General features: G+C 42.0%; 1 protein-coding gene across 1 annotated transcript in view; it reads right to left on the reverse strand.

Annotated features, from left to right (window-relative positions):
* Positions 1 to 1,100: 1,100 nt before the first annotated feature.
* LOC109915024 (UDP-glucuronosyltransferase 2A2-like) overlaps positions 1,101 to 18,889 on the reverse strand; it is a 68,742-nt gene continuing 50,953 nt past the window's right edge. Inside the window, 4 exon segments of the mRNA XM_020514633.2 lie at positions 1,101 to 1,905; positions 1,907 to 2,117; positions 10,625 to 10,844; positions 12,253 to 12,340. Of these exon segments, the coding sequence (XP_020370222.2) occupies positions 1,876 to 1,905; positions 1,907 to 2,117; positions 10,625 to 10,844; positions 12,253 to 12,340 (549 nt within the window). The 3' untranslated portion in view covers positions 1,101 to 1,875.

The raw sequence follows: 18,889 nt of genomic DNA on the forward strand, positions 1-18,889 counted from the left end.
GTTTCAAAGTTGTGCCAGTAGGATTTTATAAAGTGCCTATTTATTCTGATATTAAAAAATGTTACATCCAAATACAGGAGCATTCCATCAGTAAAATGATTGAAGATACAATACCCAAGGGAGATTGATACTAGTAAACATGGCCCAATGAGTGAAGAAAACCAATGACCACCCAGAGATAACCCACCACTCATTTAACCCATGCTTTGCAAGTTTTGCTGCAACGCTGGCACAAAGATGGCACTCTTGTCCAAAACAACAAGGTGCAGGGCTGGATGAACACAGCAGGCCAAGCAGCATCATAGGGTTGTTGTCTCGGATTCTCCAGCATCTGCAGTTCCTACTAACTCTTGTCCAAAGTCCAGGTTTATGATTTCAAGCCACATTACTGACACAAGGCTGAAATTTTAGTGCAGTACTGAGGGACTGCCACACTGGCAGACGTGTTGACTTTCCGATGAGATGTCTGCCAAGTCAATGTAAAAGGTCTGAGAGGAGCAAATTACTGCAGTTGCTGGAATCTGAACCGAAAACAAAAAATGCTGGATATCACAGCGGGTCAGCCAGCACTCACGGAGAGAAAGCAAGCTAACGGTTCAAGTCTAGATGACTCTTCATCAGAGCTGCTATAAAGAGGATTTCTACCAAAACGTTTTAAACTGGCCGAGTATGTTAAATTCCTTTTCACTACACTGTACGGCAGAATACTTTATTAAATTTTTGTGTTTATCTTGTAGAGGAGATGGGAAGTGAATTTTGGCAACAATAAATCATTTGGCAAACCAATTAATTGGGCGGGGTGTGTGTGTGAGAGAGAATGTGTGTGTTTTCAATTTTTTTGCGTTTGAGAGTGCGGATGAGTGTGTGTGTGCGCGTGTATGCAAGAGAGTGTATTCATGTGCATGTTTTTGTGAGAATGGGTGTTGTGTATGTGTGCTCAGTGCAGTTGAGTACTCATAATGGAAGTGATGAAAATCTGTCAAATACTATGGCTAGTTCCTTCTCGCCTCTTGCCCAGTTCCTACAATTCAGACTCTTAGCTCAGTGCTGCAGAAAGATAATGTTGTGGCCTTCAGAATTAACCTGTCTCAAATTAAACCATTAAGTCAGGAAAACCTGTATCCAGAGCACACTGTTAGTTATTTTGGCTGTGGAAACCAGGCCTAGGTTGGAGCAGCTGTGGTGACAGCCGTGAACTAACCATAATACTTGGATGGGAGTTTCTGATGAGGGAATAATTGGAAGCCCTATTCTGGTCAATTCAGTGCAACATTTTGATCTGTGATGATCGCACATTTCTCTTGTTATCAACAATTACAGCATTGAGCACAATGCATATATCTTACAGAGTTCCTGCCAGCTTCTTTGTTCTAGTGTAGAGATATCTCTGTGCAAATTAATAAATGGAAAGATTTTTTAAACTGGTTTGTCCTCAAACTGCTGCACAACATTCTAACTTGGGTAAATATCTTGATTCCTTTTTCATCACTGTCAAAATCCTGAAACTCCCTACCTAACAGCGATATCTCTATCACACAAACTGCAGTAACAAGAATCACAAGCATCTTTCCAAGGACAGTAATAAATTGCTAGTAAACCCTCATCTCCAGAAAATCAATGATCTTTAGGCACAATTTAAATTTTGAGATGCACCAATTGAGTGCAAAGAATGATTCAGTAGGAAGTTGAAATTGTCAATAATATGAGTTTTCCTGTTAACTAGTTTTAACTAAAAACTTATTTAGAACACCATGTAATTTTAACCCTGCGCAATATAAATTCCAAAGTAATTAAATGGTGTTATAAGTTTGTCATCCTATGCATTAAAGAGTATTGTTCAGTCTTGTTTTTCCTTACCCTTGTACCTATGCATTTTCAGCAGCAAAACATGCAGCATTTTTTTGAGAACAAATACAATGATTGCTAAACAAATAAACAGAAATGCTATCACATCCAGGCAATGGTACTGGTAGCAGGACAGGGAATGTGCTGCAGGCCGCAAATGCTGAGCTCCTCCATGGCGCATTACAAATTCAATCCAGAACACTGCTCTATCCACTGGACTCATTGGCTGGTCATGTTGAATTCGAGATAGCTTTAGCACATTTTCTTTGTAGCTAAGAAAGACATAAACAATTTATTATACAATCTCTCTTTATTTTACCTGAATGCCCAGGTATGAACAATAATTTGCATTTACATAGTGACATTTATTTGAGAGCAGTTTTATCAAAACCAGATGTGTATTGGCAGAATTATACCACTAGAAGCATCTTTACAGCAAGGTCAAACATGCTCTCAAGCACTTTGTACATGTACTGGATTCAGGTCCACTGATCAATGACATAGGGCAGTGTGTTATTTACACTTCCTGTACCCAATGCCAATATTTGTTGTTTACACAACTGTTTTGACAAGCGTAACTGAAAAGTACAGAAATCCCTGCTCTCTTCACCAACCCAACCCCACAGTCCTTGGCATTCTCCTGAGTAACACTGGGAGGGAATAGCAGAGGAAGCAGTAGGCAAAGGGAGTGGCATCAAGGATAGAGAGGGAGGAAGCTGAGTTCCTGTTTAGCAATCAGAGTTAAAGTTCTATCGGGCAACCTCTTATCTTTGCAAACAAGTAAATATCCTCTGGGTTGTTTAACATATGTTTGCCAAAGTCAGCAAATTACCTCTGTTCCCACTCACAAATCATCACTCACAAATCATCAAGGAAGAGCATCATTAATGAAACTAGATCCAATATTTGAAGTCACATTTCAGGTCAGTGACCTTTGTTACAAAGAGATATTTCTATCTATCTCACCTCCCTGTTGGGTTCTCTATGTGAGATTCCTGACTGCAAATTACTGCTGCATTATGAGCAAATTTATGTGCACTGCAAACTAGGCAGTCCAAAATGACGTCAGTTGAGCACCAGTCTTACTGCAACAACTGATATCAAACTACTCATGGATCAATACAGTTGGCAATGTTAAAGTCACAGCAAATAAAACACTAATAATGAATGCTTAGACAAATGGAAACACAAGCCCACAGCCGTCTACATTTTTCTAATTGATGGTGCATATTCCTTGATGATGTCAGATTCTAAATTTTTCAGGCAATCCTGGTTACTGCCAACAGTGGGCAGGAGACTATCCACAGCATCCAGGATTTAGGGTCAAAGGCGAAATGACTTACTCCTGTTCCTATTAGTTGTTGCCATAGTCCCAGAGGACCATAAGGCTGCTGTCTCATTAGAGAATTAGGTGGTGAATTTATCCTGAGGTTAACCATGCCTCAGCGATGTGGGAATTGAATCCATGCCTGCATCGCAAACTAACCTTCCAGCCACTGAGATATCCAATGCCCCCCCATTCTTATTAAAATCTGGTTTACACCAAATTTTAGTTCTGTTCCTGTGAAGCAAATGAAGCTTGCACTGTTTTACAAGAGGCAGAGCAGAGCAGCATTTTGTGCTTCTGCTACAGGCACACCACATCATTTTTGATAATCCTAAATATTTTTATTTGCAACACTTGCCTACTTACCTGGCAAATGACCTCTTCACTCGTGATTAATGAGTAAGACTCAATGCCAAGTGATGGATGACTCCAAAAGTTATTTGCAAGCTACATCATGTTGGGTAACAGTGGATTCAGTTGTCGGGGTGGGGTGGTCACAGTGGTACATGTGGCTATTAGATGGGGTGCTTTGGTGGAATCTAATTTTGACCACCCAGGGCAGCAATATTGGTGCATTCAGTGCATCACCATCCTCCTTCTCTTCTGAACAACTCTTGCACCTTGCTCCTCCTGCAGTTCCAAGCTTCATTTCTGTACAACATTATGGAGAACACAACAGCTGTGCCCATTCTGCGGACTATCACTCCTGCACACACTAGGGGCTGAATCATATGTATTTCTGAATACGCCCAAGTTGCGTTGAGTCTTTTGGAGGGTTATTTGCCATTAAGCCTAGCAAGTTTGGTTGAGTGATGACTGTATAGAGGTTTATAAAATCATGAGGGATATAGAGAAAGGTGAATGGCACGTGTCTTTTCCCTAGGATGGGGGTTTTCAAGACCAGGGGTCATATTTTTAGGGCGAGAGGAGAAAGATTTCAAAAGACACAAGGAGCAAATTTTTCACACAGAGGGTGGTTTGTGGTGTGGAATGAACTTCGAGGAATTGGCAGATGTGGGTACAGTTACAATGTTTAAAAGACATTTGGATAAATACATGAATAAGAAATGTTTGGAGGGATATGGGCCAAGTGCAGACAAGGTGATACTAGTTTAGTTTGGGATCATGGTCAGCACGGACTGGTTGAACCGAATGATCTGTTTCTGTGTTGTATGACTCTATGAGTTTTCCTGCCATATCTTACCAAACTCACCCCATTATTTAAGTACCCTACCCCAATGTCGAGTCTGATTTTGGCCCCATCTGACCACACATACTATACTTTCAAGAAAAATTCACCGCTCAGCCAATATCCACCGAAAAACCAGCATTGGTGTCTGTGCATTTTTAACAGGAAGCTCAGCACTCTGATGCATACTGGCATTCCAAAGTGGCCCTGCTCGGTCAAGGATAGTCAGTACATGGCAAAAAATGGTGAAAGGTTGCAGACCTCAGATGCAGAGACATGTGGATGTCCTAGGAAGTTTATTATTCAGATATAGCCAGTAATCAGGAAAGCTAACAATGTAATGGTTTACTGTAAGGGGAATAGTGTAGGGAGGTTACACTTCAGTTTGGCAGCACATTGGTGAGTCCACATCTCGAGTACTGTGTATGGTACTGATCACTGTATTTATGGAAGGATGATAATGCATTGGAAGCAGTTTAGAGAAGATTTACTAGAATAATACCTGGAATGTCTGGATTGCCTTATGATGAAAGGCTGTATGGCCTGCTCTGCTCCTAAATTTTATGGTCTAATGATGCAACTCAAAGCTAATATTCTGAGGCATATGGAGATTGGCAATAAATGCCATCCCATATCCCATAAATGAATATTTTAAAAACTCACCATCCCAGGTGAACTTCCATAGCATTCCATCAACAATGAGTATATCCTTTCTTTGAAAAGGATAACAAAACTGTACGCAATACTCCAGATGCTGTCTCACCAAGGCTCAATGAAATAGTTGCAAGACATCTTTACATCTGTACTCAAATTCCTTTGTGATGAAGATTAATACACCATTTGCCTTCCATACCAATTGTTACACTTTTTTGCTAGCTTTTAATAACCCATGAACAAAGATACCCAGGTCCCTTTGGCCACCAACGCTTCCCAACCTCTCATTTAAGTAATTTTTTCCACCAAAGTGAATAACTTCACACTTATTCACAATATTATTTCATCTGCCATTTTCTTGCTCATTCAATTAGCCTGTTCAAATTCTCTTTCCATCATTCTCAGACTTTCACTGCCTCTCAGTTTGTGCCATCAGCAATAGTGGAAATATTACAATTGGTCCCCAGATCCAAATCATTTGTATAGATTGTGAACAGCTGTGGCCTTGAGGTGTCCCACTAATAATCAACCTCTATCCTGAGAATTACATATTTATTGCTTGTCTCTGCTTTTTGTCTGTTAACAAATTCTCAAACCTTACTAGTACATTACCCCAAATCTGATATCCTCTCATTTTGTTCACTGACCACCTGTGAAGGACCTTATCAAAAGCATTCTGAAAATCCTAATACACAATATCCCCTGTTTTTCTTGCCTATGCTGCAATGGCATTCTTAAAAAAACCCCGACCTGTCTTAAACACAATTTCCCTTTCATAAATCCACATGGAAAATAATGGCAAAATTGAGCAGAGTCTAACTTTTCAATTATCCCTTGTTGTAGATGTTGGTATGTTAGCTGAGCTGGGAGTTACATTTGGTAATTTCTCCATGAATTTTTCCAGAATCTACAGAAGATTGAGAGATAACCACCAGTATATCCACTATCTCTGTAGCCATTTCCTTCAACACTCTGGGATGAAGCTCATCCGGTGCAGGAGATTCATCAACCTTCAATCCGTCAGTCATTCGTTGATGAAGTCAAAGCCCTTGCTGTCAATGAACATTTCTGGATGATCTGGTGGATGCCTGCATTGCCATCTTTCTGCAACTAATGACATCTTCCATCTATGGAAGCGAACCAATGCCACAAACCCAAATGCCAGCTCATTCTAACTGGCAAAATGTTCATTTAGGCCTGCCCCAGCATACATGGTGGCAGTGATCTCCTGTACAGTGTATCTGGTTATGGCCAACTGCAAGATCCTGCAAAGGTCTCCAGCAGATCCTTGAGGAAACAGAGGGAGGAGCTGCCGGCCACTTGCAGCAGCCCTTTCTCTAACCTTAATAACATTTTATCAACTTCAATATAATTCAACCAGTTGGCAGTTTAATAGCCTCAGTAGCAGATTACCAGATCTCCACCATACGGTGGCTCAGTGGTTAGCATTGCTGCCTCACAGTGCCAAGGGCCTGGGTTCAATTCCCCTTCGGGCAACTGTCTGTGTGGAGTCTGCACATTCTCCCCATGTCTGCGTGGGTTTCCTCCAGTTTCTTCCCACAGTCCAAAGATATGCAGGCTAAGTGGATTGGCCATGCTAAATTGCTCATAGTGTTCAGGGATGGGTAGATTAGGTGGATTTGGGGAATGGGTTTCTCTGAAGGTCAGTGTGGACTCTTTGGGCTGAAGGCCTGTTTCCACACTGTAGGGATTCTTTGGAAAGATGGCAGTGGAGTAGGACTCCCGAGACAGAGCTCATCCACTACATCAATTTCTTTGTTTCTTCTCTCCATTTTTGTTTCTTTTTCAGTTTCTTTTTACCTCCCATCCTCGGGCAGCATCGGCAATGTCCACGGTGAAAACCTGTATGGACTCCCAGCCTCGACGCGGACCCGGACCCAGACCCGGACTCCGGGCCACGGTGTGGACCCAGACTCGGCGCAGACCCGGACTCCCGGCCTCAGCACAGTCTTCTGGTTTGGAAGGACTGTTATTCTGAACTCTTATTTCTCAGTTTTTCTAATTTATTGCTGGGCTCCTTATTTCTTCATATTTCTAAATTTTTTTCCCTGAAAATTTGTACTTCAAAATCTGTACCTGGGTATCTTGGTGCTTAAGGTAGTGCCATTAGTGGTGACTTGTAAACTTTTCACTGTACCCAGGTGAGCACATGTAACAATAAAGCTAATTCTTGCATTCTTCTTACTATAACTCTACAAACCTCAGCCATGGTCTATAAAATTCAGCATTACTCTATCTCATAGAACAGTTACCAATCTGTCACAAGATGTGACCCAAAAATCTTTCACCCAATTGGGCAAAAAGTTGCATAACTTTTGGAATTTTTTTCCCATTATCTCTTCAACTCCCTCAATTGGGTTTTCACTGGCGAGTTCCAGGAAATCCCATTGCATCAGGTCAAACACAGGCAAGGAAACCTGCTGATTACCACATACCGTCCCACCATCAACTAATGAATCGGTGCTCCTCCCTACTGAACACCACTTGGAGGAAGCATTGAGGGTGACAAGGACTCAGGATGTATTCTGGGTGGGGAACTTCAATGTCCATCACCACCAATTCTGGTCACCACACTACCAGAAGGATGTGGTGGCTTTGGAGAGGGTACAGAAAAGATTTACCAGGATGTTGCCTATTATGGAGGGCATTAGCTAGGAGGAGAGGTTGCAGAAACTTGGGTTGTTCTCACTGGAACGACAGAGGTTGAGGGGGGAACCTGATAGAGGTCTACAAGATTATAAAGGGCATGGACAGACTGGACAGTCAGAAGCTTTTTCCCAGGGTGGAAGAGTCAGTTACTCGGGGCCATGGGTTTAAGGTGCAAGGGACAATGTTTAAAGGTGATGTATGAGGCAAGTTTTTTTACACAGAGGGCGGTGGGTGCCTGGAAGTCGCTGCCGGGGGAGGTAGTGGAAGCAGATACTAAAGTGACTTTTAAAGGGCATCTTGACAAATACATGAATAGGATGGAAATAGAGGGATACGGTCCCCGAGAGGGTAGGGGGTCTTAGTTGTGACGGGCAGCATGTCAGTGTAGGCTTGGAGGGCCGAAGGGCCTGTTCCTGTATTGTAATTTTCTTTGTTCTTTGTTCTAATAGTTAGCAGCAATACTATTGACTGAGCTGGTCAATTCCTATAAGATGTTGTTGCTAGGCTGGGTTGGCAACAGGTGGTAAAGGAACTAACAAGACAGAAAACTATACTTGACATCATCCTCTCTGATTTGCCTGCTGCAGATCTAACTGTCCATGGCAGTCTCAATAGGGGCAACTACCTCACAGTCCCTTGGGAGATGAAGATCCAGTATCGCATTGAGGATACCCTTCATTGAGTTGTGTGGTATACAATCACCATGGTGTATGGGATAAACTTCAAACAGATCTATCAAGACTGGGCACCCATGAGGTGCTGTGGGCCATCATCAGAAGCAGAATTGTACTCAAACACAATCTGCAAACTCATGGCCCGGCGTACACCCCACTCTACCATTACCATCAAGCCAGTAGTTAACCCTTATTCAATAAAGAATTCAGGAGGGCATGCCAGCAACAGCACTAGGCATATCTTTTAAAACAAAGGTATTAACCCATTGAAACTCCAACACAGGACTATACATGTGCCAAAGAACACGAGCATGACTGGGCGAAGCAATTCCACACCAATGGACCAGATCCAAGCTCTGCAGTCCTGCCATATCTCATCATGAATGGTGTAGATAATTAGACGACTCATTAGAAGAGGTGGTTTCATAAACATCCTCAATGATGGGGGAGCCCAACACTACAAATGATTAGGGTTATACATTTGGAATAACCTTCAGTCTGACATGCCGAGTGGATGATACATCTCGATCTGCTCTGGAGGACGCAAACATCACAGATTCTGTCACTCTGACATCCTCCAAATAATATCAAGAAATGGCTTAAAGTACTAGACATTCCAAGAGCTCCTGAAAGCGTTCTGGCAATAGTATTGAGAAACTCGTGCTCCAGATCTTGACATGCCCCTAGCCAAGCTGTTTATGGACAGTTACAACAGTGCCACCTTATCAGGGAGATGCCAAATTGCCCAGGTATGTCCAACTACCATCTGGAAAGACAAAGTCAGCAAATGCATGGTAACACCATCAATTGCAAGTTCCCCTCCAAGTGATTCACCCTTCTGATCTGGAACTGTATCACCATTCCTGAACTGTCTTCAGATCATAATCCTGGAATTCCCTCTCTAATAGTAAGTGAACTGTGGCAGATCAAGAAGGCAGCTCACCACCACGTTTTCAAAGACATCTAGAGATGGGCAATACATGTTGGTCCAACCAGTGATACCCACATTCCATGTATGAATTTTTAAAAAATCTGGTTCTCTGATGCCCTTTAAAGGAAGGAAATCTGCTGTCCTCACTTTGTCTGGCCTAAATATGTCTCCAAACCTACAGAAATGTGGTAGACTCTTAATCTAGCGAGTCACTCTGTTCAATAGCTATTAGGGATAAGCAACAAAACACTTGCAGTGCCTGTGATGCTCCCACATGCTATGAAAGGTAAAAACCAAACCCCATGTTAATATAGTTATTAGTAAGCTAAGAACATTATTAAAACAAGAACCGACTTCCCCAAATGGGTTTCCTGCACACAGTTTAACATTCCGACTTAAAGGCAGGAGGGTTGTTAACAGTATGTCAGGCAACTGGCGATGTGAGTACTTTACAGTCCCTACTTGCTCTCAAAAAACCATTTATTACAAGCAAAATCTCTGCTAAAGCTTCCATTTTGAGTTTTTTTTTGGTTTATACTTGTTAGAATATTAGTTGTTTGATGCTCCTGCTAAGAAAATCTGTAAATATAAACAATTTTGTGGGAGTGAGACAAATTATGGGGAGAGACCAGATCATGAGGGAATCTGACCAGTGGCTGTTTGGTGGCAGGGGAAAACATGTCAAGGTCACAGTCTACATTATGAGATCTGGGTTGGTTGGTGGCCCAGTAGAGTCTTTGTTGAATGGTTGCAGGGAACAGTTTGCCTAGAAGGTACATATGGTGACTGGGAGATTGGAATCTTAGGGCGACAGGTTGCCCGCTTTCTACTTCAGGGATCCCAACTGGCAGGAAATGGTGATCAAGAGGGTCAATCAGATCGTGGTCAGCTGAGGCAAGCAAATAGATCACACAATGGGAGGTAGTTTACACGCTAGCTTATTAAGCTTGGTGAAAACCCTCCTATTCCTCTTGGCCCACAAGCAGTGCTATAAGGTCAATTAACACATGGGTTCAGCCCTTTTTGTCCTGCACTGAATTTCCCAAAGCCTGGGAAACCTGGCTTCCTATGGTTAAAAGTAAAATGACTCAAGAATTAAGGCACGCAGCCTCATCGTAATACTTCATTGATAACTTGCCTCCTGCCAGATTTAGGGTACGCTCCTTTCTTCCTAAATAATCAGACTTGCACTGGTTCAAAGTATGTTCACATCCTGTTCAAGATTTTTTACTCTTTAATCTTTTGCATGAATCTCACCCACCCATTTCTAGAAGTTAAGATTCAGTTGTGAACCCATGGTTCAGTTGTGCATTCTTTGAACATTATTACCTTACCTTGTATCGTTGATCACCGTGTTGATGGCATTAACTAAATCCTGTTTATTCAATGTATCAAAATTGAGAACCACAGCAGCTCCCTTTGTCTTCATGTGAGCCATACTATCAGGTTGATCAGCAAACAGTGGAATTCCGATCATAGGCACCCCATGGTAAATAGCTTCGTATATACTATTTGTACCACCATGGGTGATAAATACTCTGGTCTTGGGATGTCCTGCAATTATATTTGCAGAAAATAAAATCAGCTGAACCTTCATTATAATTAAACTTTGACGTATGATAAAATTTCAGGAGATACGGTGTATTAAAATACGATGAAATTTGCACTGTCAGCTAGGCTAAGTGGCAGCACTCATATTTGAGTCAGAAGATTCGGAGTTCAAGCCTCAGAGACCTGAGCACCAAATCTTGCATGGCACTCCAGTGCAATTCTAAGGGAATGCTGCTCTACTGGGGCTCTTTAATATATTAAACCAAAGACACCAGCTACCTTTCCAGTTGGATAACGTATCATGTTCCACCAATCAAAAAACAGCAGCAAGTTTGCTCAATTGCCCCTGCTAATATACTCCTCAATTGACATCACTGAAACAGATTACTTAGTTTTTACCTTAGAGGTGTTTGTGGGACTGAGCTGTGTGCAAACTGGTTAGCTCGTTTCCTACATGGAAAGTACACTTGTAAACATTTGAATTGATTGTAAAATACATTTAATGCTCGAAGGTTGTGAAAGGTACAAGTTAATACGTGCAATTTTTTTTTAATGCAATAGAGCGTCAACTTTGTCTCCTTTTAAAACTTGACCCTGCGATCTGTTTTAAAACAGATGATTGTTAAAAAGACTTCTGCACATCTGTTTCTATTTATTTTGCAATGCTGAAACAATATTTATAATTGCAAGACAATGTAATGTTGAAGAATGTCACGACAGCTTCATGTTCCAGTTAGAAAAGCAAAAGCTGAAAATTGATTAAACTATTTCAATAATTTGGGAATCAAGCTAAAAACAGGGCATTCACTAAGAGGCTGATTGCTATTTTAAACTGTACCTTATCAAATTCATTACAAAATGCCACAGAATCCATAGCTTTGAAGATAAAAGTCTATCAAATGAATAAATGAACACATAGCCCAAGGTTCAGTTTGACTGTGTTGAATTAATTATATTGATCTTGGTAACAGTAGAGCATTACAACAGAGCTTAGCATCCCTAGAATTTAGGGATTAGAAAATTAACTAGAAACTCTACTTGTGATCACTGTCTAGTGACCTCATCCTGAAAGTTGGAAGCCTTCACCTGATGAAGGAGCAGTGCTCCATAAACTTGCCATTTCAAATAAACCTGTCGGACCATAACCCGGTGTCGTGTGACTTCTGACTTTGACTACACCAGTCCAACACCAGCACCTCCACCTCATCCTGAAAGTGTGCCCATTGGAGAGTTTGGATAAGAAAATGATCAGGCTCAGCTGTGATGCCAAAAAGCCTGAGGATATTTAATATCTACACACACATGCAAAATGACTGTGCAGATAAGGAGCCAGACAGCAATTAACCAATACAGACCCAAATGCACAAGGTTTAAAATAGGATTGGTGAGAAAATGAGAATTCAGCTTTTACCAAGTAGGTCATTTTGAGGCAGCCATTTATACAACTTTGTGTTCGATGCCAGCGTCTTTGGTTGTTCACCAGCATAGCTCCAAAGAACCTGAGGGATAACAACATTGGGAATAAATAGACAAGCTGAATGCAACATGGTGCTTAGTCTTTGAGTATTTGAGAAGGAAATTGCACAGTTGTCCCAATGCAGCCCCATTGTAACTTTCAAGGAAGTCTATCAGAAATGCCACAAGCTCACAAGTCTTTGTGAGGCTATGTAGGGATGGACCTACCAACACCACTACAAAGCTATCAGTGTAAGGCAGTAGGACTAAGGACAGGAATTCCATAAATTAAAGATACATGCCTTGGCCCTATATCAGGAGATGGCTCAGAATTAGCTAAAGGTGCATCAATTTTCAAAAGGCATATCTCAATGATAGGGGCTGAGTGAGGTTATCCTGACAAGGATGGGGACCTGGACCCTTAGACAGTTGATGAAACTTTATTCTTAAAAAAAAATGACTTCACCTCAGGGGCCCTCAGAAACCACCTCCTCAGCCAGCATTCCTTTCATAGATTTTCTACCTGCAACCGTGGTTGAAGGGGAGGAGTACAGGAAAGCTCTGACGTAAGCCATTCAGCTTCTTAGGCTTGTTCCGCCATTCAATTACATTATAGCTGATCTGTATGTCAACTCCATTTACCCTGCCTGTACTGCATAACTTCAGAACCCTCACTTAACAACAGTCAATCAATCTCTACCTTGAAAGCTCCAATTTACACCATTTGGGTGAAGTTATTCAAGATTTGTACAACACTGTCTGAAGAATTGATTCCATTCTTGAATAGCCTAGCTTTAAGTTTAAGATAATACATTTTACTTCTCGATGTCTCCACGAGAGGACATAGCTTTTTTTTTTTATCTTCTTTATCAAACACCCACTACAGTCTAAAAATCTCACTTACACCACACCTCCAACCTCAATCAAGAGAACACAATAAGAGTTTATGCAAACTACCTAACAATTTAACTTTCCTAATCCTGGTAACATTCTGGCGAATCTTCACTGTACCCCACTCCAAGGCCAACATAACCTTCCTGAGTAACTAAACAAGGCAGCATAGCTCCAATTCTCTGCTGATCATAACCTCATGTATCTTATGAGCATAAACAACAGAAACTGCAGACAGAATCATCCTAACACAGGTCTCAGAATTACAAAGACTTACTTACGAACGCTCATACTTATGAATGTGATCCTTTACAGGGGGTGTAATTTAAAAGACCTAAAATATGAACATGTTGCACTTACAAACAGTTGCTTTACATTACCCTGCATGGTGTCCCCACTTGCATGCAAATCGACTTGCAAACGGACTCCAGTGCAGACTCCGTTCACAATAAAAACCTAAAAAACTGCAGATGCTGCAAATCAGAAACAAAACAGAAATTGCTGAAAAAGTTCAGCAGATCTGGCAACACCTGTGCAGAGAAATCAGAGTTAACATTTCGGGTCCAGTGACCCTTTCCCAGACTCCATTCGCAATCCAGAACTGCCTGGACTTAATTCAGAAACTTCCCATGATACTTCACTGGTCGACAATCAGAACAATCACTGGCACTGATTCAAGGTCAAAAATCACACATCAGGTTGTAGTCCAACAGGTTTATTCGAAAACAAATGCTTTCAGAGCTCAGCTCCTTCCTCAGGCGTAGTGTGAGAGAGAGAGTTTAAGACACAGAATTTATAAGCAGAAATGTAACATCCTTAAAACTGGCTGCCTCTTGTTGAATCTTTAATCAGTTAGGAAGGAGGCTACTGACATATGAGCAGAATGTATATGTCACTACACAAACATCTTGGATGAAATAATTCGTGCGTGTGTGTGTGTGTGTGTGTGTGTAAGAGAGAGCACGTGTGTGTGTGAGGAGAGAGAGGGCTCGCATGGGAGAGAGGGCACACGTGTGTGGGAGAGATGGCGCGCGTGTGTGGGAGAGAGAGAGAGAAAGTGAGAGAGAGTGCGTGTGTGCGCGTGAGTATGTCTGTGCGCAAGTGTGTGTGTCTGTGCGAGTGTGCATGACAGAGTGTGCGCGAGAGAGAGCGTGAGTGCGCGTGAGTGCGAGACAGTGAGCATGCAAGAGAGAGTGTAAGAGAGAGAGAGTGTGACGAAGTGCATGTGGTACAGGAAGTGATGGAGTGCGTGCGAGAGTGAGTGCGTGCGTGCGAGAGTCAAAGTGTGTGTGTCTGTGTGTGAGACAGTGAGTGAGTGAGAGTGAGTGAGACAGAGAGAGACAAAGAGTGAGTGTGTGTGTGAGAAAGAGAGTGTCAAGGAATGAGTGAGTGAGTGAGTGCATCATCCTCTGACATTTTTGCCACCTACAATCAGACCCTACCACCTAAAAGATATTTGCCTCCCCATCCCTGTCCGCTTTCCGCAGGGACTGTTCACTCTGTGAATCCCTCATTAGCTTCACGTTCCCCACCAACTCCTCTACCACACCCGGTACCTTTCCCTGCAAATGCAGGAGGTGCTACATCTGCCTCTACACCTCCCCTCTCACTCCGTCTGAGGTCCCAAACAATCCTTTCAAATCCAGCAGAGATTCACCAGCACTTCATCTAACCTCATTTAATGTATTCCTCACTCCTGATTGTGGTCTCCTTTATTTTGGGGGGACCAAATGCAGACTTGGGGACTGGTTTGCAAAGCATCTGCCCTCTGTCAACCAACCCAACCTTCCAGTTGCCATCCAATTTAACTCCCCCTCCCAGTCCCCTGGTGACATGTCCATCCTTGGTCTCCTCCACAGTCAGAGTGAGGCCAAATGTAAACTGGAGGAACAACACCTCATATTTCGCCTTGGAAGCTTACAGCTCAATGGCCTGAGTATCGACTTCACCAACTTCAAAATCTCTTCACCCCCAGCTTGTTCATCTTCCGACTGAGGAAGGGTCACCAGACCCGAAATGTTAACTCTGATTTTTTTCTTCACAGATGCTGCCAGACCAGCTGAGCTTCTCCAGCAACTTCTGTTTTTGTTTCCACCTATCTCCACCTCACCTACCCTCACCCCAGCCCCACCACCTTCCCTCTATCTATTTCTGGGCTCCCCCTGCATCCCCCACCCCAACACCCCCAAATCCTGACAAAGGGTTTCAGCCCAGAACATTGACTTTCCTGCTCCCGGATGCTTTTCCAGCTCCACATTTCTCCATGCCCACTCTATCCAGGCTTCTCAACATTTTGAGATCCCACTTTTAAATTCCTTCAATTACAAACCTAGAGTCCTCAACAGCTCCTCATATGACAAGCACTTCATCCTGGGATCATTCTTGTTAATCACCTCTGGACCTCCTCCAATGCCAGTACATCCTTCCTTAGTCAGGAGGCCCAAAACTGCTCGGAAAATTCCAAATGTGGTCTGACCAGACCCTTGTAAAACATCCACAATACACCCTGGCTGTTGTACTCTAGCCCTCTTGAAAAGAATGCAAACATTCCATTTGCCTTCCTAACTACTAACTGTACCTCCATGTTAACCTTAAGAGAATCGTGAACTAGGACTCCCAAGCTTTTTCTTATTCATTCTGGATTTGGGCATCACTGGCTAGGCCAGGATTTATTGCCCATCCATAATTATCCAAAGGGCAGCTTGACCCTTTATCCTTCAGATTTATGAAGCCTCAAGCCATTTAGAAAATAGTCTACGTCTATAATCTTTCTATCAAAGTGTGTAACTTCACACTTTCAGAGGTTGTACTTCATCTGCCACTTCTTTCTCCACTCTCCTACCCTGTTCAAGTCCTTCTGCAGCCTCTCAGCTTCCGCAACACTACCTGCTCCTCCTTTACGTCATCTGTAAACTTAGCAACAATGCCCTTAGTTCTTTTAACTGGATCATTAATGTACAACGTGAATAGTTCTGGTTCCAATACAGGCCCCTTTGAAACTCTGTTAGTTACTTGCTGCCGTCCCTAAAGCGACCCCTTTATTCCTACCCTCTGCCTTCTGCCAGTCAGCCGATCCTCTATCCATGTCAGTACCTTGTCCTAACACCGTGGGCTCTTATCTTATTTAGCAGCTTCCTATGCAGCACCATGTCAAAGGCCTTCTGGAAATCCAAACATATCACGTCTACTGACTCTCCTTTGTCTAACTTGCTCATTACCTTCTTAAAGGATTCTAACAGACTTGTCAGCCATGACATGTCATTGATGAAATCGTGCTGATTCAGCCCCATTTTACCACGTACTTCCCAAGAACTCCGCAATCTCATCCTTAATAATGGATTCTAAAATCTTACCAATGACCGAGATCAGGCTAACTGGGCTATAGTTTCCTGTCTTCTGCCTCCATCACTTAAACAGGGATGTTACATTAACAATTTCAGTCCTCTGGGGACTCTTCCCTGATTCCAGTGATTCCTGAAAGATCACCACCAATGCATCTACGATCTCCTCAGCTATCTCCTTCAGAACTATGGCGTGTAGTCCATTTGGTCTGGGTGATTTATGCACCTCAGACCTTTCAGCTTCCCCAGCACTTTCTCCTTATTGACAGCCACTACGCTCAACTCTGCCCTCGACTCTTTTGAAGTTCTGCTATATTGCTGGTGTCTTCCACCATGAAAATTGATGCAAAATACCTATTCAGATCTTCCACCATATCTTTGTTCACCATTACGATTTCTCCAGCCTCATTTTCCAGCGGTTCAATGTTCACTCTTGCCTCTCTCTTACCTTTTATATATCTAAAAAATTCTTGCAATCTTCTTTTACATTACTAGCTAGCTTACCCTCATATTTCATCTTCTCCCCAATTTATTGCTTTTTTACTTATCCTCTGCTGATTTTTAAAGGCTTCCCAATCCTTTGGCTTCCTACTAATCTTCAGCACATTGTGTGCCTTTTCTTTTGGTTTTACGCTGTCCCCAACCCCCCTTGTCAGCCATGGTTACCTCATCTTCACTACATATGTTTCTTCTTCCTTGCAATGAATTTCCACTATGCCTCCCAAATTACCCCCAGAAACTCCTGCCATTGCTCCTCCACTGTCTTCCCTGCTCGGCTCCCCTTCCAATCAATTCTGACCAGTTCTTCCCTCATGTCTTTCTAGTTACTGTTATTCAATTGTAACACTGTTACATCTGATTCCAGCTTCTCAGAAGAGCTCCAAACTGAACTACAAATGATATTAAATGATTACTTTCAAGCTAAGCTGAATGCTGAAACATAAAGAATATCTGTTACTGCACTGATAACTAGGCAAGAATATTGGGAGGTGTGTGAAAACTGGTGATTACCCTGGAATGTTGAGTGATCTAACACTGCCCATTCATTTAAATAATCAATCCCTTTTGATAAGATCAACTTAATCTGAAAACGTTAAAGGTTTAGTCTGACTAGATATTCATGAGGACAATGACGCCAGGCAAAAAGCCTGGTTTGAAAACAATGAAAATTAGTAAAAAAATTTAAACTGGTAATTCAATTTAGTAAAATGAATGCTGATTCTTATTTGATTCATTTTGCTCAGAATTAAAGTTTCAAATTATAACCACGTGAAGGAAAAGTTTTAAACAATGGATAACAATTCTGAGAAATAGTGCTTTAAAGAGTCACACAGCACAGAAACAGACCCTTCGGTCCAACTCGTCCATGCTGACCAAGTTTCCCAAACACTTGGTGCAAATAGTTGGAATCCATGTGTAATAACTTGCAATGACAATTTAAATTGGTCGCTCTTCAACCAAGTACTAAAATTACATGGGCTAAAAGACACTCTCTTGTCTTCAATGATTGAAGAAGCCTTACTAACGTTTGATAATCTTGAAACATTAACTCTGCTGTCTCTCACCACAAATGCTGCCAGACCTGCTGAGTTTTGCCATCAATTTTCAGCATCTACAGTTCTTGGTTTATCTCACTAATTAAAAATTTCCAACAAAAGAATGAATTGCAGAAAGGACTGAATCATTGCCATGGAGCCACAGGCCAGAAGCTCAATTCGGAAAACCTCAGGATGAGGTTGGAAACAAAAGTAGGATGTGGCCACCATTATCATGGTCGCAAAATGGACAGGCGAGCCTTGATAGAAAGCCAAAAATGCTCATGCAGTTCTGGGTCACCACTTAAAACCCACTCGCCTGTGGCATGTTGACTAAGGTTCAAACCTACACCTTCTCAATCTCTCTGAAACAAAAAAAAGAGAAAAATACTATCCTTGTATCTATGGAGCAGGCAAAAATGTTCAATTAAAATGATGCTATAGCTGAGCAATTAGGCCTGTAACATTTGCTCTTGTTGTCTGGAATTGCATGCCTTGAGCTTGACAAGTTTTAAAAGTGGAGCTCAAGATGAACAACAAACACCAACACTTGTCCTGTTCTTTTTTGTCTTATTGTATTAGCACATGCTGTAGATGGGATTCAAGCAAATTATTACCTTTTGCACAAAGTAAAGGAAAATGTATCAGCCTTGGTGATTGAGGAGATCGATCAGTCACTGAGTAATCCTTTTCTGACTATTTTTCAGGTAATACTAAACTGGGGCTGGACTGTAGGAAAGCAAGTTAAATTCATGTTTTGTGGCTGGTAAAGGTTATCCTCATCAATATTCAAGTAATCTGGAAAAACCAGATATAATTACATGTA

Source organism: Rhincodon typus, chromosome 3 (genome assembly GCF_021869965.1).
Source record: "Rhincodon typus isolate 14 chromosome 3, sRhiTyp1.1, whole genome shotgun sequence".
NCBI lineage: Eukaryota > Metazoa > Chordata > Chondrichthyes > Orectolobiformes > Rhincodontidae > Rhincodon > Rhincodon typus.